Below are 26,334 nucleotides of genomic sequence, written 5' to 3' on the forward strand. Positions count from 1 at the left end.
GAATGCTCAAATAGGATAGTCTATTCTTTATATTAAATATTTTTATTCCCTTAAAGACATACGAATATTTTTAGTGTTTATTTTGTTTCCACAAAATATTAACATATATCAACGTATGTAATAAAAATAAATGACGATGTTTCTATAAATTAATTTTATTAAAGTATATTTGATTAAAATATATTTTAAAAATATATTTTCCAGATAAATCATGTCATCAGTTTGAAAATTTGCTACCCGGCCTAAAATTCCAAGTTCAAGAGATGTTGAAGACATCAGTAATAGAAGCGGGTCTGTTGCAACATGCTCCGGTGGATCCATAACTACTTTGCGGAATCATATTTTGCGTCATGGAATTACTATTAATAGTCCTTCGACTAGAGAATCAAGCAGCAACTCAAATTCACCATCTGAAAAAATAATAAAAATCATGGGCAGTTGTTAACAAAAAAAGAATTTGTAGCTGATCTAGCTACAGATGGTGTTCGAATACCACAATAACTAACAACAAATTTATTTGTTCATCAATTCAACAAAGAGGAAATCATCTTCCCAAAAGTCCAACAACTGATGAATTTAATCCATTTTAATATTTTTACATAAAAAGAAAGTGATGAAACAAGAAATTATTGAAAAAGTTCAACTGAAAATTTGTGATAATGCGACACGCTATACAAGAAAAATATATACACAAACATACCAGTTTCCAAGGAAACCGACATTGATCCTCAGAATAGGATGAACATGGAATTTACAATGATAATTTTAGTTTTGAACCAGTAATCAATGAGATTAATGTCATCAGTTTGTAATCAAATTTTTCCAAAGAAAGTTACTTAGGAATTTTGTAAAGAAATCAAACTGCATCTGGATGTTCGTCATCGTTCAAATTCACTTTTTTCAACGACTGAGCATTTTTTAAAAACTAATGTTTATTCCAGACATTTACTGAATTAAATGTTCCTGATGTAACCAACAAGCTAGATTTTGAGTCATTAGCTTCATTACAAGATGCTGTAGAGCTAGCAAAACTAGTAGTGGAATTCCTTAGCAGAGAAAGTGCAACGTTATCAACAGCAGATACTGTTCTTAAATTCATGCTTGCAAAACTATTTGCTATGAATACAGAAATCACATTTTTATTGCATTCAAATTTAAAAAAGCCTGTCTATGAAAAGAATTAACGGAAATGTTATGCATTTGTTAAGGTGCCTAAAAGATCCTTCGTTGTTCTATTAAAAAATACTTTAAATTTTGCTGGAATACTTGCTTTTAGGCTTTTTGGATATCTAATGATGAGCAACCACTACTAGTTGAAGCACCATGTACAACATTGGAATGTTTACCTGTTTCTCCTTTCTCAAATGGCTTAAACAAAAGTTTTTGTTGTACCGAACACAGGCTAAAAGAACAAAAAATCTTGAAAAAATTTACAAGGCGATTCTCTGTATAAAGTCCACCTCAACAGATGTCAAACACATTTTTTCTACACAAAAACCAGATCACGGTTATCTGATGAATTGTTAAAATCTTTATTTTTCTTAAAATATTTTTACAATAAAAATAAGTCATTGTAAATTTTATTTCGAAATATAAACATATTGTTAGACCACATTGTTTTAATAATAATTTTAATAAATAATGCAAGATAAACTTACATGAGTTTATTATTTAACAAGAAAAACCAAAAATCACAGTTAACCATGGTTTTTTTTTAAAAATTAAAACCGAAAGCCAATTTTTATCAAAGGCTTTTGAAATGTTGAGAGCTATAGTGTTAACTTCTCCACATCTATCTAATGCACTATAAAACCTATTGGTTGTTACTATTAACAAATTAGCAGTAAAATGAGAAGATTGAAATCCATATTGATGATCAGAAAGTAAGTTTTTAGATTCAAATATGAGATTAAATGTTTGTTAATTAGAGACTCAAAAACCTTGCTTATGATAGTAAGCAGGCTAATGGGACGGTAGTTAGATAAGTCAGATTGCTCTCCAGAATTTTTGAAAATAAGAATAACAGATGCCGCTTTCCAGCAGGCTGGAAAACAAGGCTCTGAAAAGCACTTGTTAAATAGTTTTGAAAGTATATACAGCAACTCTAGAAAACACTTCTTCAAGACTAGAACAGTTATGTTGTCTGGATCACATGCTTTAGAAGAGTCCAAGCAGAAAACGACTTAAGATACAGAATCTGAAGTGATACAAATGTCAAGCAATGGATCAACCTGTTGTGGACTAACGTGCGTTTAATTGATTCATAGAATAATGTTAACATGCAAATATGTTTAGAATAAATCATGACTAACAATAGTAACTGTGTTATATGATATACAGGTGACTCATGCTTGTAATTGTTGTTTTTCTGTTTTAGTATCATTTGGGTAGATTGTTTTATAACACAGTTTTGATATGGCATCTTGTGAAATTGCAAACAATATCTTGTAAAGTATTGAACACTTGGTTATAAAGATTGTTTACTGGCTTTGCAAAATGCAGGTTATAGCAAATCTAGTGCATATAAGGTTCTCGGACAACCAGAGAAGATGGTGGGTGTTACTGATAATCGTAGAAACAATGGAGCTGCTAGAAAGATCACTGGTGCTGCACTTGGAGGTCTTATATGAATTTAACAAAACAAAAGTTTAAGAAGAGCTGCCTCAAAATACAATGTTTGCCACAAAACTGTCTTAAATACTTTGAATAGGCATGGCGTTTATTGTCACGAGCGAAAACCAGCACCATTTTATCATCCAGCTAAGAAAGGTGAAATAAGAAAAGCCCTTGGATGACTTTATCGACAGCATTTAACAATGGGAGCAGGTGGACTTCCGATCATCATAATGGATGATGAAACTATATAACACAGAATGGGGCCAAGTTTTCAAGTAAAACTTTTTATGCCAAAGATGCCTCAACAACTCCAGAAGAGATTCGCTTCTCAGGTCGCACCAAGTTTTCCTTTAAAGTAGGTGTTTAGTATGCATTGTATGATCATAGTGTTTCTGATTACTTTATCTGGAACCAGGGAATGGCCATTGATGCCCAGATGTACAAGTTTGAGTGCCCCCAACAAAGACTAATCCCCTACATTGAGAAGCACTGCCCTGATAAAGCTTGCATCTTTTGGCCAGACAAAGCTTCATCATATTATTCTTTAAAAGTAGTTAAGTATTTAAACAACAAACAAATTCCATTTGTTTTGAAACAAAATAACCCCACCAATGTCCCTCAATGTCGGCCTATGGAGCTCCTTCATGCTGAAATCAAAAGACAAGTGTTTGCTGATTCCTTTCAACCAGAGGATGTTGATCAATTAAAATCAAGAGTATGTCAAATCATGAATGAACTTGTAAAGCATGCTTCAAAAATGTGTACTAACTTTTCATCTCGAGTCCGTGCTCTTGTAGACATAGCTTATTGCAATGGATTATTATCTGTTTAAAAGTTCATTCAGAATTTGACAATGTTTTTTCAAATTTTGACTTAATTTGAGTCATAATATTGTCTAAATCTGTGTTTGTTTTTTTCAAACATTTTTTTGAGGGTGATTCAATTCCACAAAGTGCAGCTATTTCTAAACCTAGCACATTGGCAACAGCCTTTTGTGTATGAGCTCTTACGCTATCAATTTTACTCTTTCCATATGCAACTCTATCTTTTTTTGAAACAAGTTTTAGAGGTGAGCATCCAAAACTTGCAATACTTGAATTAAGATCTTCTTTTAATGTATGGTTGTCAACATAAATTTCTTTTTCTTGGAGTTCATTTTCTTTTGTATTATGTTTGCAATTCAGAACTTTTCTGCAACTAGTGCAAATTTTTTGACCAGGTATTAAACCAAAATCTTTGGCATATGAAAGACTGATAACTCTAAGAGAATCTAAAAAATAACGGAAATAATTATTAAATATTTTTTTATTTATTTATTTAGTGTTATTAAGGTATTTTTATTAAATTAAGATATTAAATATTGAAACTTACTTTTCACATTTTTTGCGTGCTTGTTCAACGGATTACAACAATACCTGCGATGTTCATTCTCATACCTCGACAAGTAAACTTTCTCGTGATAGCTACAAATAAAATCTATGGGATTTATTTTGCTTCTCAAAGAAATAAGCTCTTGGTTTAGTTTAGACAGTTCTTGGTAGCATTTACTTTTATTAGATAGATAGCACTGTTCATTTAATGCTTTACCAATACAGCAAGTAGAAAGCTCAGGCATATTACTTATTATTAATTAGTTCTAAAATACAACAATTTATTTGGTTTTATTAGTACTTTTTAGATTGACATACTAGTAATATAGAATTAAATGAAACAATAACTAAACTTTTAAAAAGTAATAATTTTTTATGGAAAATTTACCTGACTTTTAGAGACTACCTTTTGGGGGTTATAAATAAGCGCCCATTAATTTTTTTGGTTTTTATTAATTAACAGTCTTTAATTGATGCGTATAAAAATTTTATAAAAAAAAAAAAGTGCCATCTTAGGTAACAGATGCTTTGCATCACAGATCAATTTTACGAAAATCTCGATCTGACTCATTTTGGAGACCTATAACTTTTGAATGCAGCTCTTTAATCAACTGATTTTTTTAAAAATGTTTATCCACCACATGTAGATCAGCAGGCAATTTGATTTGTATTAACTTTGTAACTAGTTTTTAAGATTAAGGTCTTTAAAATCACAAAAAAACTTATTCTTAAAACAAAAAAATCAACTTTAGCCCGCCATTATGGAAAAAGTTAAGATGCCAGAAATAATATTTTTTTCTTTTTTCAAAGTATCCACAGCACACTTGCTATCTTATAATAATTGAAGTATAAAACTAACTTGTTCAAAAGTTATTGGCTGTTAAAAATGATGAAAAAACCCTTTTTTCTTGTAGAGTGAAATTTTATGCAAAATAGCCCACTACTTAAATAGCGTTTTCTCAAGGACCATATTAGATATTGATCTAAAATTTTCAAAACATGCTTTTAACATATATATGTACAAAATCAAAAAATTTCAATAAAATCTGAGATGGTCCATAAGGGACCTTTGCACCACTTGGCATGGAATGACCCATGTTCAAAAAAGATTATTGCTACTCAATCTTAATGAATTACATGTTGCATTTAAAAAAGACTACCCTAACGTCAAAGTCAGTTTGTCAAAATTTTGTACTCTTAAACCTAAATGGTGTATTACAACTAATGCGTCAGGTACCCACTATGTATGTGTTTGCATACATCACCAAAATACAAAATTTCTCATTGATGCCATTAGGTGGAATAAAAGTTATAAAGATTTCATGGCATTGATTGTTTGCTCTCTTGAAAATGCAGAATGTATGTTGCATCGATGTAACCAATGCCCTGGTATTGAAGTGTTAAAAAGTTTTTTAGTGCAGGAGTTTATGGACCATGAGCATGAAGAAGATGTAGCATTTAAGCAATGGCAGAGTACCGATCGTACAACACTACTTTCACAGTCATTGCCACTAGATGAATTTAATGATTTATTATGTGACAGCATTGACAACCTTACCACTCATTCATATATTGCAAAAACACAAAGTAGATACTTAAAAAACTGTAAAGAAAATCTTAACCAAAATGAATGCTTAATTTTAGGAGATTTTGCTGAAAACTATCAATATGTTGTTCATGATGAGGTTCAAAGTTATCACTGGAGCAAAAGTCAATGCTCACTTTATACATTTGTACTTTATTTTATAGAGAACAAACTTCTCAAACATAAATCTTTTTGTTACCTTTCAGAAGATGTTGATCATGACACAGGATTTATTTACAAGACTCAGGAAGATATAACTAGATATATCAAAGAAAATCTACCTGATGTATCAAGTGTGAAATACTTTTCCGATGGTTGTGCAGCACAATTTAAAAATTTTTAAAATTCTATCAATCTTTGTCATCACAGTAAAGACTTTGATTTAAATGCTGAATGGGTATTTTTTGCTACCAGTCATGGTAAATCCCCCTGTGATGGTATTGGTGGGACTGTTAAAAGAGTAGTATGTCAAGAAAGTCTAAAACAAATAACTACTAGGCAGATTTTAGATGTTAATTTAATGTACTCCTTTTGTAAAGCCAAGATAAATGGAATTTATTTTAAGTTATTTTCAAAAGAAGAAATTGATCAAACACGAGCACAATTAGAAAAAAGATATTTAGGTGGAAGAACAGTTCCTGGCACAAGGATGTATCATCATTTTATTCCAATTGCTCCAAACACTATAAGTTATAAAAAAATAAGTACTGATGCATGCACTGAAATATTTGATATCATTCCAAAAAGCAAACATTATGTAGATATTTCATTAAATATTAAAAAAATGGATTATATTGCATGTTTTTATGATGGATTTTGGTGGGTAGGGATTGCTGAAGATGTAAGTGAGCTCGATATAAAAGTCAGATTCATGCATCCACATGGACCAGGTAAAAACTTCTTTTGGCCAATGAGAACTGATGAGTGTTGGGTGCTCAATTCTGAAGTTATATGCCTAATTTCTACAACAATATCAGGTCGTACATACAACATATCTGATTTAGATTTGAAGAATATAAACTGTTGGTTACAAAAAAAAATTAATTATGTTTAAAATAATTTTGTTTTTATTTTATTTACCTATTTTGCATTTAAAATGTCTTTTATTTTTTTCAAATTCTTGAATTGTAGGCTGGATAGGAGGGGTGGGGGTTTAAATAAATCACAAATCACTCCCATCTTATTATGTCAATGACTATATTAGTCTAAAACTACATAAAGATATTGATTGTCAAAATGTTTTAAAAACGTTTTAATAACTTCGGTTTTAAAATTTATGACTTAAAATCGTAAAAAGATCTTTGAAATAAGAGGTAAGTATTTATCGATTTGAAGTAACGCAAATAAACTGTTTCTCAAACTTAAACTGAAAAAAATATGTTTTTAAAATGTATTTTAACAATCAACTATTATTTATTCATTTTATGTAAAAAAAAAAATAAAAAAAAATCTAGGGAGATGGGCGGCGGCGTGGGGGCCTCCCGTGGGAGGGGAGGGCGTCTTCCTTGGCCCATGACTATAAATATCCTAAACTAGTCAATAAATAACACTATTTGATGTTTTATTCAAATAAATGTTTTAAAAAATATTTTAATTGCTTTTGTTACAAAATTTAAATTTTTCTAAAAAGACACCATTTTTAAATGCAAATTTTGATCACGTATTAGAGAGACAATTGATGAATCTAATTTTTTTCAGTAGACCTAAGATGAAATAATGATATACAATTAAACTTTTTACTCGGGATTTTGGGCCACAGTCTTTATTTTACCTCCAAAAATCACTAATTTACAAGTCAATAATTTTGAACAAAATTGGACAAATGAGGCATTTCTTGAGATAATCGAGTCTTGAGGGTGCATTTTTTTGGATTCCTCAAGTTAAAATCTATTAGAGTACCAAATTTTAGGAAACTTCCCCAAGCCATTATGAAGATACTGTATGTCAAAGTTGCTTTGTAGTCACTTCAAAAAATCACTAAAATGCTGAGTCAGCATTATTTCAAGTGACGATATCTCTGGAACCCATGGGTATTTTTAACTAAAATTTTCGCAGTTATTATTTTTTTGATATGGACTGCAAGTGGTGTAAAAATAAACAAATTCTGAGATGTAAGGGTGTCATGGTCTGGATGATTTCACATATTTTTACCCTTTGGTAAAAGTTTTGCAACTCTTTTGTTACCTCCTAATTAGGATACAGATCTATAACTCAGTTTAAGTTTAAGTTAAACCATGTTTAAGTTTAAGTTTCAGTATTCAAATTATATGCAAAAAATAAGTTTGGTTTATTTGCTAAAACAATAACTTTTCAAATGAAATTTTTTAATGTAAACCACAGTTATATTAGTAAAATATTAGGAAATATGAGTAAATATTAGTAAAATATTAGGAAATATGAGTAAATATTAGTAAAATATTAGTAAAATATTAGGAAATATGAGTAAATATTAGTAAAATATTTGGAAACTTTCACTCGTGAAAGCTATTCATTTAGAGTTTCATACCTTTAAGTTGCATGTAAAGTTGCATGTAAAGTTGCGTGTAAAGTTGCATTTAAAGTTGCATGTAAAGTTGCATTTAAAGTTGCATGTAAAGTTGCATTTAAAGTTGCATGTAAAGTTGCATTTAAAGTAGTTTATTAAGGTAGTTTTTAATTAAGCAAAAGTTATTAAATACATTTTTAAGATTCTTTTATCCTGACATTTTTAATGTGTAATATAAAAAATATATAATAATATATAAAAAAATAATATTCATCTTTAGAATACAATGACATTATGCACTTTTTTGTTGCATTACTGAAATTTGTGAATTTGCATTTACTATTTAGAATAAGTCTTAAGAATAAGTTTGACTCAAGGACAAACTTGATCAAAGATAAAAACTTGTCTTTAGGACAAAATCAGAATGAATGTGTTGAAGAAAATGCATTAAATTTTTTTTATGTGAATATAATTTTTTTATTATATATTTTATAATTTTAAACATTCTAATAACAAAAATTATTTATTTTAATTAGTTTTTGAAACAATTTTTATTTTTAAAGCATTATGAAAAAGATGCAGATGGACTTTGCACTATGCTAAAGAAACCACTTAAAAAGAAAACAGAAATTCTAGAATCAGCCATTTTCAAAGAATCTTTTCAAAAAGGTGAAATAGTTTTAAAAACCTAAATTATTATCTGCATATCAAAGAAGTAGAATTAGATAGGTTTTAACTTTTTTCTTTTAATGTTAACTTATCTGCCCAAACCCAAGAAGGCCACTACAGTCAAAGAGGCTACTTTAATTGTGGTTGCAACCCTCTCTTAACTCTGTAACTCCAAAACAGGAACCTTGATGAACAAGGCCCCTGCACGGAGAAATAAGTTAAGTGCCAGGGACATGGTGGGGATCAAGCTGGAACTTCTGATTTATGAAGCAAGCGCTCTACCACTACACCACTACCACATATCTGCATGATCTTGATAGCCTCTGGACTTGAATGCATGGTCAGTTACTAAAGATTAACAATTTTTTGAGATTTTTGAGTCTTGAGCTCAAAAAGGGAGATTTTTTAATTAATTGCTTAAATTAATTTTATTTTTTTAAATTACAAATTATAGGGGTCTGAGCTAGAATTCTCTTTAGAATTTAGAAAATAGAATAAATTAGATCTCTAAAATTCTAGAATTCTCTGTAATTCTCTAGAATTCTTGAGATCTAATTTATTTTAAAAATGAGTTTAAGGTCTATGTATGAATTTTTTAATATTTTATAATTTTAAATTTTAATTAAGAATTTTAAATCGGTAATTTGTTTATTCCTATTTTTATTTTCTAACTGAAAAAAGTTAATCAAAGCTAGTTTTTACCCACAGTAAGCATGCATCTTGATAATGCCAACCTAGCTGACCCAAGAATGCCACTTATATGGAATGATAGCATACACATATGGAATGATAGCTACCCTGTGATGCAAATTTTGAAATCTTTTAATTTTGTCTGCAGAAAATAATTTAATTTGAATGTTCAAATTAAGTGAAATTTTGACTTTATAGTGCAACAATAAAAACACCTGTAAAATGAGAACCACTTTATATAATTTTATAAAAAGTCAATATGCAAATTTAACATGGTTAAAAATTAGTATGTAATGTTAAAAATTAGTATGCAAAAATTAGTATGTGAATGAAACATGGTTAAAAATTACATAAAGTGGTTATGCAAATGCAAATGTAACATGGCTGCACCAAAATCTGCATAAAATTTCAGCTGGATTGGTTAACTGGTTAAGGAATCATGGCAGTTTTAATTTATATTTTATTAGTTTTTTGCTATTTATACCTCAAAATGTTACCGATTACTGTGATATTTTGTCACTATTTTCAAAATGTAATACCAACAATTTTTGTTAAAATTGTTTTATTGCAGCAACTACCATTTTCTTTTTATAGACCAATATATTGATTTGCTATTTAAAGTATGTTTTGACTTGGCTTATGCTTTGCTTGAAAATATCAGCATTTTCAAAGGTATAAACTATTGTCAAAATGCATGAAAATATTAAAAAATGGTCGAAAAGCTTTTATAGAGATATCTATATATGAAAAGTATAAAAATTTAGATAATTGACAAAAAAAAGTGTTTGGAAGGCCAGTAAGAGAAAAATCTTATGAAAGGGAGAATATTCATTTGAAGAGCAGTAAAAATGTTTTGTGTGACATCAAATAAAATCTCATCTAAATTGTCAATAATCATGACAAGGGTTGTTTTTATTATATTCTATAAAGGAAATAATTATAAATAATTATTTCCTTTATAGAAAAGAATTATGTAATATTTATTTCCTTATAATTTAAGTAATTATTTCCTTGATTTTAATCATTAATAATTAATAATAGTTGTGGATTGTTATCCAATAGAAATTCATGTTAAATTTTGTAAAAGGAATAGTTTGATTTAGTAAAGTTGGATTTAGTGAATTGCCACAATTATAAATCAAGCAAAGGTTCACAATGAAAGTCAAAAATTTATATGCTTGCTCTGACTGAAAAATGCTTAAGACAGCTTATCGCTTTCCAAGCAAATCGAATATGCCAACTGTAGAAGACAAAGATCAATATCAGTGATTCTTGGGTACCACAATGACTGCAAATTGTGTAGAACAATTTTGCGCAGGAAACAATAGAGGAAATAAGTTATACTCCCTCTTTTTTCAATTTCAATTAGATACAAGTGAGATCTGAAGCAAGAGACACAATGTGTTATTGTCTAATCTGCAAAATTGGTCGTTCAAAGCTGCAAGAAAAACATTCTCTAGAAGAGCAAGCCACCATTGAAAAAACCTTCAATCTTTAGCAGCAAAAGGTGCCAGAGCAGCCAAACAAATTGGTTCTCAAGTTATTTCCAATAGAAAATTATCCCCTGAAGAAACTATTTGACTTACTAAAGCATCTGGCGGCCTCCACTTCCAATAATGAATATTTTGAAAGTTTTAAACAAACTTTTTGAACAAAGTTTAATATAAAGATAAAATATGTATGTTTTGGTTTCTGGTTAAAGTAGTGCCCAGCCACTATCAAGGCTCCAAAATTGTCCACTCTAGGTCTTGTAGTGACAAATTTTTATAAGAATTTCTTAAGAATAGGTCAACACTTGAGTGATTTCTTCACCTGCTGTGACTTAAAAATTACTGACGGAAAAGGAGATTCTGGATCAGTTCGGGTTGTTGCTTACTGCAATGAAGTTTTATGAAGATTGAAGATTTATGTCTGAAGTCTTATGAATCTTATGAAGTCTTATGAAGAATTATGAAGTCTTATGAATTTAAGATTTATGAAGTCTTAAGAATCATGTTATTCAATCTTGCAAAATTTTTGGATGATATTTTGTTAAGCTCAGAAATGATGTTGGTGAAGATTTTCTCAAGTTTTGTCTAAGCATTGTTGATACTGTGTTAAGGATTGATATCACCTCACCACCTTAAATATAACCTCTCACTCAAAGACTGGCAAAGACACTAAAATTAAGAGACGAATTTTAGTTCATCTACAAGATTTGTCAGAAAGTCAATCCAACATTGAACAATTCTGGTCACTGATTAATGCAAATGGAGTTAAACTAATTTTGCTTGTGATATGAAAGTTGCAAATATAACTTGTGGTCCTCAAACCCATTCAAATATGTACCCTTGAACATGGTGCAAAGTCAGTCATCCAAGCATCAGGATTAACTCTTAGTTCCGATTTTTCTTAGAAACCATATATCAAATCCATTGCAAAATTAGCATCTGCTAAGGTTACATCTCTTTATTGTGCTTGCAACTTTCTTACTCAGGATTCTTTTCTTTATCTCTATAGATCTCAAATCGGTCCTTGTATAGAATACTGTTGCCATATCTGGGGCGGATCTTCCAATGATGCTCTTTCACTTTTAGACAAGGTGCAAAAAGGTATTGTAAACATAGTCGGACCTACTCTTGCAGCCAACCTCCAACCATTATCACATTGTTGTAATGTTGCTACTCTTTCTGTTTTCTATAAATATTATAATAAGCACTGCTCTAAAGAGCGTCTCTTGTGTCATCTACTAAAATTCATTCTCGTGTTACTTGTCATTCAATTAAATCTCATTCTTTTACTGTGAATCTTCCTATGTGCTCCAAAGTCTTATTCATCAAGTTTTTTTTTTTGAAGTCATTTGGAATTTGCTTCCCACATCTTGTTTACTTACAGCCTTGTGGGAAGGAAAGATGTTGAAACAAAAAAAAAAAAAGTTATTTTAACTTGTTTTATTAGTCTCTTTACAAGTGAAGGCATGTTGCATAAATGAGCATTCAGAGGTGACACTTCAAGGACACTGGTTCTTCACTTGATGCTAATTTATGTTTGCATTGTGAACAAATTTTTTCAACTGCTATTACTTTGTCTTTACTTCATAAATATTTTGTTGCATCTAAGTTGATTTTATGAAGAATTTTATGAAGCCTGTAAAATGATATGATTTATTTAAGAAAAACTGTAACAAAGCCAAAATTAAGCGTTGTTTGCTATTTAATAATTCACTCACAGAGGTTAGCTAAAAATAAGTTTTGAATATATTAAAAATAGAACTTCATTGCAAATAATCTCATTATTGTTGTTTTGAATCACTGATATCAGTGATTCAAAACAAATTATTAGCGTTATTATGGATATTAAATGTGTGTTATAGACATTATATGTCTATATAGGTTGTAGTCTTTAGTTGCATAATACTTCAAATAAACATGTTTATGATGGAAACAATTTTTTAATTTGACTTTGAATATTGTTAGACTAGTTCTTTACATTTATATTTTCCTTTCATATTCAGAATATCTAAAGATTTCATTCCAAGCAAGAGTGTATAAGTTGTTAGATCACATTCATCTTCTCTAGTTTAATTCTTTTGACTGTTTGCCATGACTAAAAAATGTTCTAAATAAGAAACATTCTTAAATTAAAAGTTTTTTAGGCTTTACACGTCACTGACATATAAAGCCTAAAAAACTTTTAGCTTAAAAAATATATTTTTTTGATTTCAAAACTATATTTATACATTACAACTGATGTCACTTACATTGCAACTGATGTTTTTTGTTTTTAACATCTTGACTTTCAACAAGGCTGCAAGCAACCACTATTGTTACTAACCAAGTTACTGGAAATTTTGTTACAACCACTAAGTTACTGGAAGAGAAAAGATAAAATTTATAGATCAAGATAACGATTAACCGATGACTTAAAAGATTGCAAATTTAATGAATCAGGAAAACAAGATGAAGGAAGCGAATTCCAAAGAATCGATGTTCAAAGGAAAAAAGCTAGGCCAATAAGAAATTCTGGAGCACTTAGGAACAATCACAATAAAAGGATGAGACTTATTTGAATGACGAGTAACAAGAGAATGAATTTTAGTAGATGGCACAAGAGGCACTAGCTATTTAGAGCAGTGCTCATTATAGTATTTATAAAAAAGAGAAAGAGAAGCAACATAGCGAAGATATGATATTGTTTAGAGGTTGGCTGCGAGAGCAGATCAAACTATGTATACAATACGTTTTTGCACCTTTTCTAACAAAGGAAGAGCATCATTGGAAGATTTGCCCCAGATATGGCAACAGTGTTCCATACAAGGTTGGATTTGAGATTTACAGAGATAAAGAATAGAAATCTGAATATGAAAGTGGCGAACACGATAAAGAGATGCAACCTCAGCAGGTGCTAATTTTGCAATAGATTTGATATATGGTTTCTAAGAAAAATCGGAACTAAGAGTTAATCCTAGAAGATGATGGGTTCATACAATTGTAAAACAGTTGATATGATTTATATTAAAGATGTTTTATGAGGCGGGTTTTTTTTTTTTACAGTTATGTGTCAAAGCAACTTAAATAATGAAATTCTTATTAATTTTATATTATTATCAATTATTAAGTTTATTATTTTGTATTATACAAGAAATAATGAAGCTTTGAAATTGTAAAAGTTTATTTTCATTTTAGAGGGTTGGGCAGTACCAATTGAGGATGTAGAATTTAAGGAGTTGATTGGTCAAGGTGAGTTTGGTGATGTATATAAAGGTGTATGGGCAAAAAAAACTGTAGCAATCAAAAAACTTCGTGATGACTCTAAAGCTGCTCAATCACTGCTTGCTGAAGCATCAGTAATGACGTAAGATATTTGTGATAAAGTTTGACTTGTATATTTATGTTGTACTGTGTACTTGGGTCTGTACAAACTTTCACGTTTCAAAAATTAACAAGAGCATATTATATATAAATATCTTTTACTGCTTGTTAATGTCAGACATTAACAAGCAGTAAAAGATATTGTTTATGCATCTAAGTACACATTTATTGATATTATAAATAACTCTAAATTATTAAATATTTATTATTATTATATTAAATATTTTATATTATACATTGTATAATATTAATAATAATAATATTAGTAATAATAATAATAATAATAAAAGTAATAATATTAATATATATATGGGCAGTTCCATTTTTAACTTATGTTACACGTGCAATAACTTTATCAAATATTTGCCTATTTAAACTGCAAATTAAACTGTTAGCTATTTTGTATGAAAGCTGTTAGTCTAAGGAATAAAATGAAAAGTTTTGAATCTGGCCAAAAAAGGGCCAACTTATTACTGAAAATGCCACTTAACTCACATTACACAGAAAGCAAGGTAAAAAAATTGCTTTAACTTTTAGGTTAAATTTCTGCAAATCAGTAAAGCGGTTTGTATTAGAAACGTTTACAAGATGTTTAGAATTCTATAGCAATTTAAAAAATATATAAAAATTTATCAGAGGTGACCGGCTAAGAAAAATAAACTTTTTGATACTATGTATTTAACTTACCTTATACACGTTACCAAGCATATATTATCGTGGATTTTTTATATCTATTATTAAGAGTTAGAGTTACATAAGAAAATAATTGCAAAAGTATTGAACTCATTCGTTAAAAATAATTAACAAAGGAAGTTTTAAAAAACTGGTAGCACTCTTTCTGAGTGATTTTTCATAACAATTTCACTCACAAGTATTATTGAAAAAACAAATTTTCCACCAAGAGCAACTTAAAAAATTATTTTAGTATTACAACTTTATTAATACATATTTAAGTCATTTAAATAAAAAAATCTTTGGTTTGTCAAAGTTTTTACTTACACTTCTTACGTTTATGCGTATTGCCTTATTTTCATTAGGTTGAATTTTTAAAATGTTGCAAAGTATTTATATTTAAATCCCTTAAAATTTTTTTAACGTAAAAACTGCTATCACCATTTAGGAGGGAGAGAGGGTTCAGGTATATGTGATCGTTTGTGATAGAAGGGAAGGGGTTAAAAGTTGACAAATATTGGATGACATGCTTAATGTAAGACCCTCCTTAATTGCATTTACAAACAATTTGTTTTACAAAAGCAAAAATAAGAAAGGTTCTATCTGATTTTTTTTTATATTAGGAGAATAGCAAATAAATCTTTTTTATTTTTTTTTTAAATAACTAAATAAAAATATTTATATAGTTCTTATTTTTTTTTATTTATATTTATATGTCAAGCAAAATAAGAATACATAAACAAATAAAAAAACTATAATATAAATAGTTTTAATTGACATTAAAAAAATGTATATATATATATATATTTTAAATTTTCCTATTATAAAAAGTTTTAGTTATAACCTTGTCAAACCAATGTAACAAAATAAATATTACTTAATGATGTAATTCATTTTGAAAACAAAAAAGCGCCAGAACTTCAATAAATGCATGTAATTGTAACTTAAGTTACACAAATTTAAAATAAAAATATGCTTTAACTAAGCACCGTTAAAACTTTAAATGTAAAAGCATAACATTTAATATTCTTTCACATATATTATTAAAAAAGTTAAGTTTTTTAACTAAATTTTAGAAAAAACAAAACTTTATCATGCTTTTGTTAACTTACTTTACATGAAAATTGCAAAAGTTCTTTCGTTATTTTCTTGAAATATATATATTTTATAAAGTATAAAATCTGACCAACAAAAGTTTGAACATGTTAGTTCCATTTTCACGCTAAATTAATTCCGATTATGTAGATAAATTCATGGTTAAAATAAAATTTTACAATGATACTTTTTTTATCATGCGACAATGAGAAAAACCATAACTTTTGGAAGCATAAAAATAACTTATATAAATTAACTATAGTAGTAAAGATATATTTTAAATAAGCTTTCATATCTACATCAATATTCATTTGCTAAAAGTTGACAAAAAAGAGAATAAAATTTGACTACTTTTTCATTTTCCACCGTGGAGTTGCCCATATATATATATATATATATATATATATATATATATATATATATATATATATATATATATATATATATATATATATATATATATATATATATATATATATATATATATATATATATATATATATATATATATATATATATATATATATTACTAATATCATTTTGTTTCCCAGAACTCTTCAACATAAAAACTTGGTTGTTTTGGTGGCCATAAGCTTTCAAGGAAATTCTATCCTAATTTTAACTGAGTATTGTGAAAAGGTAAATTAAAACAAGAAATTTTTACCAAATGATGATTGCTAAAGATAGTTTGTGTTCAATGATTTCTTAAAATGCATTTAAAGATATTTTTGATTGTGTTTTAAGGGCGTTTTAGTGGAGTATTTGAGAACAAGAGGCAGAGCTGTTATTACATTAGAAGAGCAGAAAGGTTTTGCAATGTGAGTTTTTTCCTATAATTTTGTTTATTGCAATAATAAAAGATTTTTCTACTAGTTTTTATTCTTGTCTTAAGGTTTGATACATGTTTATATGAGCACTGCTTGTGACATGCTTACATGAGCAAAGTTTTTGACATGTTTACACAAGCAATCTTTGTGACATGTTTACATGAGCAATCCTTGTAACATATTTTATTTGTCATGAGTATTTGTGAAATAATATTTTTTTCATTTTGACATAGTGATGTTTGTAATGGTATGCGCTATCTAGAAGAGAAAAATATCATTCACAGGTTGTTTTTTTATAATTATGTTTTCTATTACAGAATTTTAATTCATTTAAGAGTTAAGAGTCAGCCAACCAATTAAATATTACTACTGAACTAAAGTTGTGTGTTATTAAAAATAAAAAACCCTTAAAATCTTTAGACTTAAAATCTTTAGACTTTTAGATGAAATGTAACAACAATATGTTAATTTTGAAATTTATGTAAGTTAATCATGATGTAACAGCAATATGTTACTTTATGTAAATTAATTTATGATGTAATTGCAACATGTTAATTTATGTTAGTTATTTTATGATATAATAGTAATATGTTAATTTATGTAAATTACTTTATTATGTAATTGCAACATGTTAATATATGTTAGTTATTTTATGATATAACAGCAATATGTTAATTTATGTAAATTAATTTATGATGTAACTGCAATTAATAAAAAATTTCTCCAGTAAAAAATTGGAACCTGTTATTAAACTAAGTATGCAATATGGATAAACTAGTATATACAGTCTAAACTATAACAATATGCAGTATAAACTAATATACAGTCAAAGAATGCAATATGCAGATTAAGGATGCAGTATGCAGTTTTAGGGGTTCGATATGCATTTTATGAATGCAATACGCAATTTAAGGGTGAGATATTTAGTCTAAGTTGCAATCTAAGATGTATAACAGTGCATAAAAAAATGCATAAAAGCGCAAGCAGCAGTTTATAGATGCTGTAAATGTGTTAAATTCTGAATAATTTACTTAACAAAAATGTAATTTGCAAAATTTAAATCAAAGCATCAAAAAAAAGCTTCCTTGGCTTCTATATTTAAGATTGTTTTGTATGTGAAAATATTTTAATCAAAATGTTTTTAAAAAGTCAACATTAAGTTGTCATAAAATAATATATTACATTTTTTTTTAGGGATTTAGCAGCTCGAAATGTTTTACTATCTGATGAACTTTGCGCTAAGGTTTTTATTAATAATATTTTTAAAGTTAATTATTTTATATATTTATAGTTTTTTTCTTATTTAACTTTATGTTTTATTATTTTCATCTTTTTTTTATTTTATTACTTATAAATTATCTTATATATATATATATATATATATATATATATATATATATATATATATATATATATATATATATATATATATATATATATATATATATATATTATAAATTTATTTTTATTATTTTTGTGGAGCTAAAAGTTGTGTAATATTTCTTCAACTATAAACCTTCATTATAATTTTAAGACCATTAAACTCATCATCATTTATAACCTGAAAATGATTTTGTTTATATTAATGGGTTTATAATTTTTTTCTATTTATGTTATTATATATAAATTCTTCTATAATTAGTTATACCAGAAATTTAAATCTACTACTAAAAAGAATTAATTTTTAAAAAAACATTTGTTTAAATAAAATTTTATAAAAATGTTTGATAAATTTTTAGGTGTCAGATTTTGGTCTTGCAAAAGATGTTGAGCAAGAACTTGCATCTGGAAAGTTTCCTGTTAAGTGGACTGCTCCTGAAGCTATTGAACAAAAGGTATTTTTAGACTTTTTTTATTTTTTAAGTTTGCTGTAGGTGGTGCTGATTATTTATCACTTGTGTTGTCCATTATTTGTTTGTAGGTGTGTAAATATATTGTATTTCTTGGTAAGTATTTATATATTTGGATATATGTATATGTAAGTGTGTATATGTATATATATATACATACATATAAATTAGTAAAAACACTTATCTAATTTTTGATTACTTCAACACTGTGTTTCACCATCAGTAGGTTCATCAGGAAGAATTCTTCCTGATGAACCTACTGATGGTTAAACACAGCGTTGAAGTAATTAAAAATTAGATGAGTGTTTTTACTAATTTATTATTGCTCTGTTCTTTTAGAACATTGAGCACTCTATACACTAACATAATTTATAATTTATATATATATATATATATATATATATATATATATATATATATATATATATATATATATATATATATGTATATATATATATATATTTATTTATTTATTTATTTATTTATTTATATATATATATATGTAGGTATATATGTATTTAAATATGTTCCTTTACTATACAGTGCTCAAAATCTAAATCTAAATTTGTTGATCATAAAGTGACTGAAATGCAAGAGGTTTAAGACTTGAGTGAAAAGAAGGAGATTGAAATGTCAACTTTTAAACTATATATATTTGCTAAGTGCTTAACATGATTTAAGTAATTGTTAGTTTGTTATTAATATAAATATGATATCTTAATATTAATAAAAGCATATATTATTACCAAATAATTTTAAATATTAGCAAACATTACTAAATAATTCATACAAATAATTCATAAGTCAGAAGATATAATTCTTGAATTAAAAATCTGGTGTAAAAATTTAAACTTTTTCCAACCTTTTAATAATAGTATTAATTTTTTTTCTTTTGTTATTTACAAGGTTTTATGATCTATTCAATTTATTCACTAGACTTTAGATACAGACTCTTCATTTTGAATATTTCTTTTTAAGTCTTATTTACTTGAATCAACCTTGATTAAGTTTCTAATTTGCTTTGTTTGATTGTTTTGAAAAGGCTAATAACGTTTTCTATTAGTCACTTCAGATTATGTTCTTTTAAAACACATTTTGGATATAGTTTTTGGAACGTTGAATCCCAGGTTAAAAAATAATGGACTCCTTAGACAAATTTTCATAAAAGGTTATCATCATATCCAAGATTTGCAGTCTGTTCTACACAATCAATGGTTGTTTCTAAGCAATATTTTTTGGGTTTCTCTCACTATTTTAAAAGTAAACAATTCTTAATTCTTAATAAGCGATGACTTTCCCAGATACACTATATGAAGAGAACTTATAGAGTAGACCAGTATGCCAGATCTTAACGAAAGTTTGTGATATGACAAGAGCAATTCTTGCCTTACTGCTGCCATCTAATCCATAATAGAAACTGTCATAAAAAAGGTTCTTTAATTTTATAAGACCTCAAACTTATTTGATTTATTTGACTGTTTCCAATTATCAATGATAATTTTCAATTTCATTTTGATTATTTTCATTTGGTTCATTTGATTAATTTTATCTCAGATTTTAAACTAAAACTCTATTCCAAAAAATTTTAATAATAGTATAAATACTTTACAATTTTTTGTTTTAAAGTTGCTGAGAATTTTAATCTGTATTTGCATAATTGTATATAAATTACTTTGGATCTTTCTTGGAAACCCTTTATAAAATCCATTGCAAAATTAGCATCTGCCAAGGTTGCGTCTCTTTATTGTGCTCGCTACTTTCTTACTCTGAATTCTATTTTTTATCTCTATAAACCTCAAATCTGTCCTTAAATGGAATACTGTTGCCATATCTGGAGCAGATCTTCGAATGATGCCCTTTCTCTTTTAGACAAAGTGCAAAAACGCAATGTAAACATAGTTGGACCTGTTCTTGCAGCTAACCTTCAACCAATGTCACATCGTTGTAATGTTGCTTTTTTTTTTTTTTAATTTAAATACTAAAATGGGTGCTGCTCCAAAGAGCTAGTGCTATCTACTAAAATTCGTTTTTGTATAACTCGTCATTCAACAAGTCTCATCATTTTATTTTGACTATTCCTAAATGCTCCAAAAATTCTTAATCGTTTTTTTTCCTCGAACATCAGCTCTTTAGATTTCACTATTTTTATCTTGTTTTTCTGATTCATATAATTTGCAATCTTTCAAGTTGTCTGTTAATCATTATCTGTTATCTATCTGTTAATTGATATCTTGCTTTATAAACTTCATCTTTTCTCTTCCATTTTCTTCCAACTCTAATAGTGGTTACTTGCAGCCTTGTTGGAAGTAAAGATGTTTAAAAAAAATATTTATATATATATTTTTTATATATATTGAATATTTTATTTTATTTAGATATTTATATTTATATATGCATTATTATTATTTCAGATTTTTTCAACAAAGTCTGATGTCTGGAGTTTTGGTATACTGTTATGGGAAATTTTTTCATTTGGACGAAATCCATACCCACGTGTGGTAAGTATATAATAAAAGAATTCAAAATTTAAGTTTTGTGGCTCATTTAGTTTTTTAAAATTGTTCTATTTATTACTATTAATTATTCCTCATTCTAAATCTCATCTCACTTTTTCCAACCTCTCATTATCAATTTTTCTCACCTTTTATTTTCAAATGCTTAATTGTGGTTACATTCCACTCTCAAATCTATAACTTCAAAGCATGAACTTTGATGAATAAGCCGAACCTTGATGAATAAGGCTGGAGACTTTAGTTAAGTGTGGTACATCAATGGACGTGGTGGGTATCTAACTTAAAAATTCTTACTTATAAAGTGAGCACTTTACCACTAGACCTTTACCAGATTTGTTATAAAGCGTGCGCTCAACCACTACTCCACCTCTCACAGTTTACAACCTCTTACAGTTAATCATCTTTAGCTAAAAAGTTAATTTGTTAAATATAAATGTATATTTATAAAAAACCTTTGTGTATTTATATATGTATATATATTTATATATATATATATATATATAATATATATATATATATATATATATATATATATATATATATATATATATATATATATACATATACATATACAGGCCTCAGCAGGAAGCAAGAGCTTTAGCTCTAGCTCCCGCCCCACACTTCCTTAAACGGTTTACGGGAGCAATATAAAATAATAAATAAAAAGTAATATATATACACACACATATATACATATATATCGAGAGAGTTTGTTTGCCGTTAAAAATCATTGATGAAGCTTTCTGAAAATGAAGAAACAAATGTAAACTTTTTGTGTAAAAAGTTAGAATAAAATAAAAAAGTTATAAAATATAACTTTAACAATGGAAAATAAGACTTTGGTGATTGGAATATTGAAATTGGAAACTCTGCTCCAAAACTTTGCTTCCAATTTCAATACTCTGCTCACTACTCAAGTCTTAAATTATATATATAAAAAGAAGAAACCAATGACATTAGAATAATATTGTATTAAACTCAAATGCATAGTCTTATATGGTTAAAGAAAAAAAATGCATCTGCAAAACTGGATTTGTTAAAAGTTGTTGTTTAAGAATCTCAAGAATGAAAACTAAAAAAAATGAATTCAGTAGTTATTGGATTTAAAATCTCCAAGAAAAATGGTGAAAGCTAAAGAAGCTATCAAGCTTTTAAATAAGCTGAAAAATGAACCCAATTACAATATTTATATATATTTTGTGAGTGTTATTGTTTTTTCAGGTATTTAATACTAAAATCCTATTAAAATGTTTTTTATTTATCTCAGCCAGAATGAAGTATACTATATAGAGTAAAGTAATTGTAATTGAAAGTAACTGTAATGCTGCTTCCAAACAACTGCTAAAAAATTAATCCGGGCATAAAATGTTTTTCAAGTAGAGTTTTTTAAAAAATTTGTTAAAACAAGATGCTTAATTTTCGATTTCCGCGTATTGCTAATTCAAACTAAAATGCCGATTCACAGGGTCCTAATATATATATATATATATATATATATATATATATATATATATATATATATATATATATATATATATATATATATATATATATATATATATATATATATATATATATATATATATATATATATATAAATATATATATATATATATATATATATATATATATATATATATATATATATTTATGTATATATATACACACACAAATTATTTTAGTGTATTCTACAAATAGAGTGCTCAATGTTCTTAAAGAACAGAGCAATAATAAATTAGTAAAAACAGTTAACTAATTTTTAGTTGTCTTCAATAGCATGTTTCTCCATCAGTAGATTCATCAGGAAGTTTCCTGATGAACCTTCTAATGGAGAAACATGCTGTTGAAGACAACTAAAAATTAGATAAGTGTTTTTACTAATTTATATATATATATATATATATATATATATATATATATATATATATATATATATATATATATATATATATATATATATATATATATATATTGTATGTTTCGAAGAAGATGTTTGTCTCTGGAATACGCCTGGGTTTTTAGAATCAGAAGTCAGTTATAAATCTCTGATTAGGTGTTAAATCCATCATGGTTTTCTGGAGTATGACTGGGCTAGCTTGGTGTAATTCAGAGATAAATCTTTTACGCTGGTTACTAACAACACAAGACTACTGAATCACATAAACAGCACAGACTTACACATTACACCTATACACCCATATGCGCACAAAGCCTGTTACAACGTTTTACATTCTTTTTGTTCTTTTTGTTCTTTTATAGATAATCTTTGTTTGAACTCATCTTTATTTAGATAATATTTTCTTTTAATATGTATGTGGTTGGAATGTGGATATAGATTTGTATGTTATGTATATATGTTTATCATGTGTGATTTTGATTTTAAGGTTACATATATATATATATATATATATATATATATATACATATATATATATATATATATATATATATATATATATATATATATAAGAGCAATTTTTTTTAAACTGGCGGCTTTTGACATGTTTTGTTGATGTATGTTTTTTCAAGTTGTTTTGCTCGTCACATACTGTAACCGAATTTAAATAGAATAGAATGAGTCAATCAAATTTTTTATTGATTGAAGCTATTTAGAATTGAGTTTTAACTTTCTTTGTTAGGATAGAATCACTAACAGTCGAATTTTTTAGGATTGAATTTTTTTAATTAAGTTGTTAAAACTTGTTTCAGTCAAATCATATAGATCCACCATCTTGAACAAAATCATCTAGAATTTAATGTATGCAATAGTAATAGTCTTAAATAGTACATTAAATGATACATTAAATAAACACATTTATAAAATCTGCTGTTGGCCCACTGCATACTGGATAGTGATTAGTAGCACTGCTTTGAATGGCTTCAACACATCGCTTGCATAGGTAAAGATGAAGGCAAGTGAAAACATTAACTTGAAGATAGTTGACAAGGCAAACTTTGCCAACATTTTTGATTGATCTGTCCACCACAAAAGCTTGTCCATTTGATTGAGATTCTTCATCAACCGTTTGTTCCTAAAAAAAGTATGAATATAAAACATCTAACTAGTAGAATTCCTTTTCACTGTCCCAACAAAGGGAGGTCGTCACCTGTCAACAACAACAATAACAAGCCCCTAACATGAATACAACTCAGTAAATACTTTTTGTTTATTGTTAAAAATTGTAATTAACTAACCTGTTTATTGAATTCTTGAACTTCCCGATCACTTGGCGTTTTCATATTGTTGCAGAGGAATGATGCAGCTTCAAGAAATTTGGTTGCAGTCCATTCAGCACTTGCAAGCTTTTCTTCATACCCACGAAAATCCTCATGCTGCCTTTGACCATCTTGATGCAGTTCTCTTCTAGGTTGGGAACCATTTTGGATTTGCAGCATCTCAACTTCCATTGGATAGACAACCTATTTAAAATTGATATTTTAAAGATAATTTTTTTCGATTGATTGCATTTTCTCTGTACTATTTTGTTGGTTAGTTAAATAATCATATAGTAGCATGAAACAAAATCAAAATTTTGTTTGATGCTACAAATATAATTTATTAATGCTAACATAAGCAGGTGCCTGTAGATAATGAGTATGCAAAATATAAAGTTCCCATTTTTAAATTGTACAGAATAGGACCTCAACTGCTGCATCTATTGGATCAGAATACTAAAGTGCTATTATAAAAAAGCCTTTTTGTTGAAGCTTGTCCAAGAAATGCCTAAACCGAGGGTGTGCTGTCATTGAACGATTCATCTTGGGGTGTAAGGATTCAGACACAATGTTAGTACAATAATGCAGGCCATGAACAGAAAACATCTCAGGAGATTTTTGGAGTGTCCAATACCTTTCGTAATACTGAACAAACTTTTTCATTTTTTCTTTAACAGCAATGACACTATGATGGTTAGCTTCAGCTTTTAGTTTGTCAACTTCAGGCCTTACTAAATTGGGTGGTATCAAGGACATGGAAATAAACTTACAACACCGTTTTCTGATTATTGGGTCATTATTCCTGGTGTATTCCACCTGCAGACCAATGGCCTTAATCTTTTTGAGAATTGCCTGGACATAATGAAATCTGCACCAGTTACTCTTATGTTTAGCAGAGTTTCCGATTGCAAATTCATAGTATGCCATTACAATATGTGGCACTAAAGCTGGAGAAAGTTCGTTTAGCTTTTTAAAAACATGTAGGTAGAGACCTTCTTTTTGTTCAGTCATTAAGATATGCAGAACAGGCAGGATCATTGTTCCAAACTCCAGTGAAACATTGAACAGCTGACCATCATGGAAGATGGCAGGAACCACACAAAATGTAGCATCAACAAACAGGATAGTGGTTTCTGAAAAAGAAACCACTATCCTGGGATCTAATAAATATTTTATTAGATCCCAGCTATTTTTATTAACATTTAAAAATAGCTGGGATCAAATAAAATATTATTTTAGGTTAAGTTTTCCCATTTGAAATAAATTATAGCTTTAAAATGATTTACCTGATCAATGTCAGCAATGTTGAAGAACAAAAGAACAAAGCTAGTTGGTTTTCAAACTCTACAAAGCCTTTGTTGATGTTGAAAAATGGATTGGGTTGCAAGAAGTTTAGAACTGCCTCATTTGGATGGATTGTGCTGTAGCAACTTCTTTGTGCACTCTGTAAAATTTGTTCACACTTTCTGAAAGTAAGTGCAGCCTTGACACCTTCAGTTGAGGACTGGATGACGTTGTAGATTTCATGCAAAGGTAGCCATGTAGTTAAAGCCATGTCTTGCATTTTCTCAAGAGCTGGAAGGTGATTAAAATTTTTGGGCCTAGTTCCACAAGTGTAACTATGTATTGTCTCAAGTAAATTAGTTGACAAATCTATTTTTGCACTTCCGTTACAAAGTTGATGGTGCTTACACTTGAGATACACAAAACCATTGTTTTCCTTATTTTTAATGTAACCAAAGTCTCCTGCAACATACGTAAATGTTTTCTGTCACCTGTTTCTTGTCACCTTCAATTTTTTTGTATTCCATTTTGCTATTTTAAATTTAAACAAAAGGTTGATATATTTTTACATGCATTCGTTGGATTTTTTATGTTTACATTAAATTTTGCAAC

General features: G+C 27.9%; 2 protein-coding genes across 3 annotated transcripts in view; one reads left to right on the forward strand and one right to left on the reverse strand.

Annotated features, from left to right (window-relative positions):
- LOC101236467 (tyrosine-protein kinase CSK) overlaps window positions 1-26,334 on the forward strand; it is a 172,216-nt gene that overhangs the window by 137,945 nt on the left and 7,937 nt on the right. For both annotated transcript variants that reach the window (XM_065814932.1, XM_065814931.1), the window contains 8 exons: window positions 8,620-8,725; window positions 14,080-14,248; window positions 16,584-16,671; window positions 16,777-16,850; window positions 17,093-17,143; window positions 18,054-18,102; window positions 18,599-18,694; window positions 21,121-21,207. In XM_065814932.1, the coding sequence (XP_065671004.1) occupies window positions 8,620-8,725; window positions 14,080-14,248; window positions 16,584-16,671; window positions 16,777-16,850; window positions 17,093-17,143; window positions 18,054-18,102; window positions 18,599-18,694; window positions 21,121-21,207 (720 nt within the window). The remainder of the gene's footprint in view (window positions 1-8,619; window positions 8,726-14,079; window positions 14,249-16,583; window positions 16,672-16,776; window positions 16,851-17,092; window positions 17,144-18,053; window positions 18,103-18,598; window positions 18,695-21,120; window positions 21,208-26,334) is intronic.
- Window positions 3,453-4,342, reverse strand: LOC136090371 (uncharacterized). The gene is made up of 2 exons (XM_065816964.1): window positions 3,988-4,342; window positions 3,453-3,886 (listed from the first exon to the last, which is right to left on the reverse strand). Exons 1-2 carry the CDS (start codon window positions 4,229-4,231, stop codon window positions 3,453-3,455), a joined length of 678 nt encoding a protein of 225 aa, XP_065673036.1. The 5' UTR covers window positions 4,232-4,342.

This window comes from Hydra vulgaris, chromosome 13 (assembly GCF_038396675.1).
Source record: "Hydra vulgaris chromosome 13, alternate assembly HydraT2T_AEP".
NCBI classification, from domain to species: Eukaryota; Metazoa; Cnidaria; class Hydrozoa; order Anthoathecata; family Hydridae; genus Hydra; species Hydra vulgaris.

Coding starts and splice junctions, on each gene's coding strand:
- LOC136090371 (XM_065816964.1), bottom strand. CDS start 4,231: ATGCCTGAGCTTTCTACTTGCTGTATTGGTAAAGCATTAAATGAACAG. Junction 3,887..3,987: donor GCACGCAAAAAATGTGAAAA/GTAAGTTTCAAT, acceptor GTTATTTTTTAG/ATTCTCTTAGAGTTATCAGT.